We start from the raw sequence: 690 nt of genomic DNA on the forward strand, positions 1-690 counted from the left end.
TTAAAAACACGTTTTTTATGCCGGATTTGCAAAACAATTTAGTTTCGGTTGCAAAAATAACCGACAAAGGACATGTTGTTATTTTTTACAAGGATTTCGCAAAGGCTACGAAATGGCCAAGTGAAACTTACTGCAGACAGAAAAGAAGATTTATATGACATACGTCAAAACGTCGAATGTGCGACAGCTACGCAAGATTCAAGTACCTCGGAGTTAATGCTCTGGCACGAGCGCCTGGGTCCTCTAAACACTGCTGATCTACACAAGGTCATACGTGAAGCGAGACTCTGTAATGCTGCCGGAGATCCTAAAGTTGGATCAACTCGGTTGATAGTGGGCTCCTCTTTGGTTGATATTTCTGAGTGCCAAAGATTATTGTTCCAGCACCAACCATTCACTTCATTTTTTGAAATTAGTCTGGCATATTCGGGGACGTCCTGCTTGTTGCCAACAACTCCGAAAGTGAACGTATCGGCATTTTTAATGTTCGCTTTTTTCTTGAACTTGGATATCCAATACTTCACGTTTTCGAAACTACTCAGATCGTTTGCTGCGTACATCAGAAGACATATGTCGATGTCCTTGTACTCTGGTGGTACTTCTCCAAATTCTTTAACGGCGACGGTGTCAAACACGTTCACCTCGTATAGCTTGCCGTTGACACGTACAGATTTGCGCAAGATACCTTGG

The 690-nt window shown here is 42.5% G+C and overlaps 1 protein-coding gene across 1 annotated transcript; it reads right to left on the reverse strand.

Moving 5' to 3' along the window:
- Window positions 1–206: 206 nt before the first annotated feature.
- On the reverse strand, window positions 207–610 carry LOC106750392 (ras-related protein Rab-9A-like; the record flags this gene model as incomplete). The annotated part of the gene is made up of 1 exon (XM_014630724.1): window positions 207–610. A coding segment is annotated over one exon (404 nt), but the record flags the coding sequence as incomplete, so codon positions are not given.
- Between the last annotated feature and the right edge of the window lie 80 nt (window positions 611–690).

Source organism: Dinoponera quadriceps, unplaced genomic scaffold (genome assembly GCF_001313825.1).
Source record: "Dinoponera quadriceps isolate SergipeBrazil2010 unplaced genomic scaffold, ASM131382v1 scaffold5508, whole genome shotgun sequence".
Taxonomy (NCBI): Eukaryota; Metazoa; Arthropoda; class Insecta; order Hymenoptera; family Formicidae; genus Dinoponera; species Dinoponera quadriceps.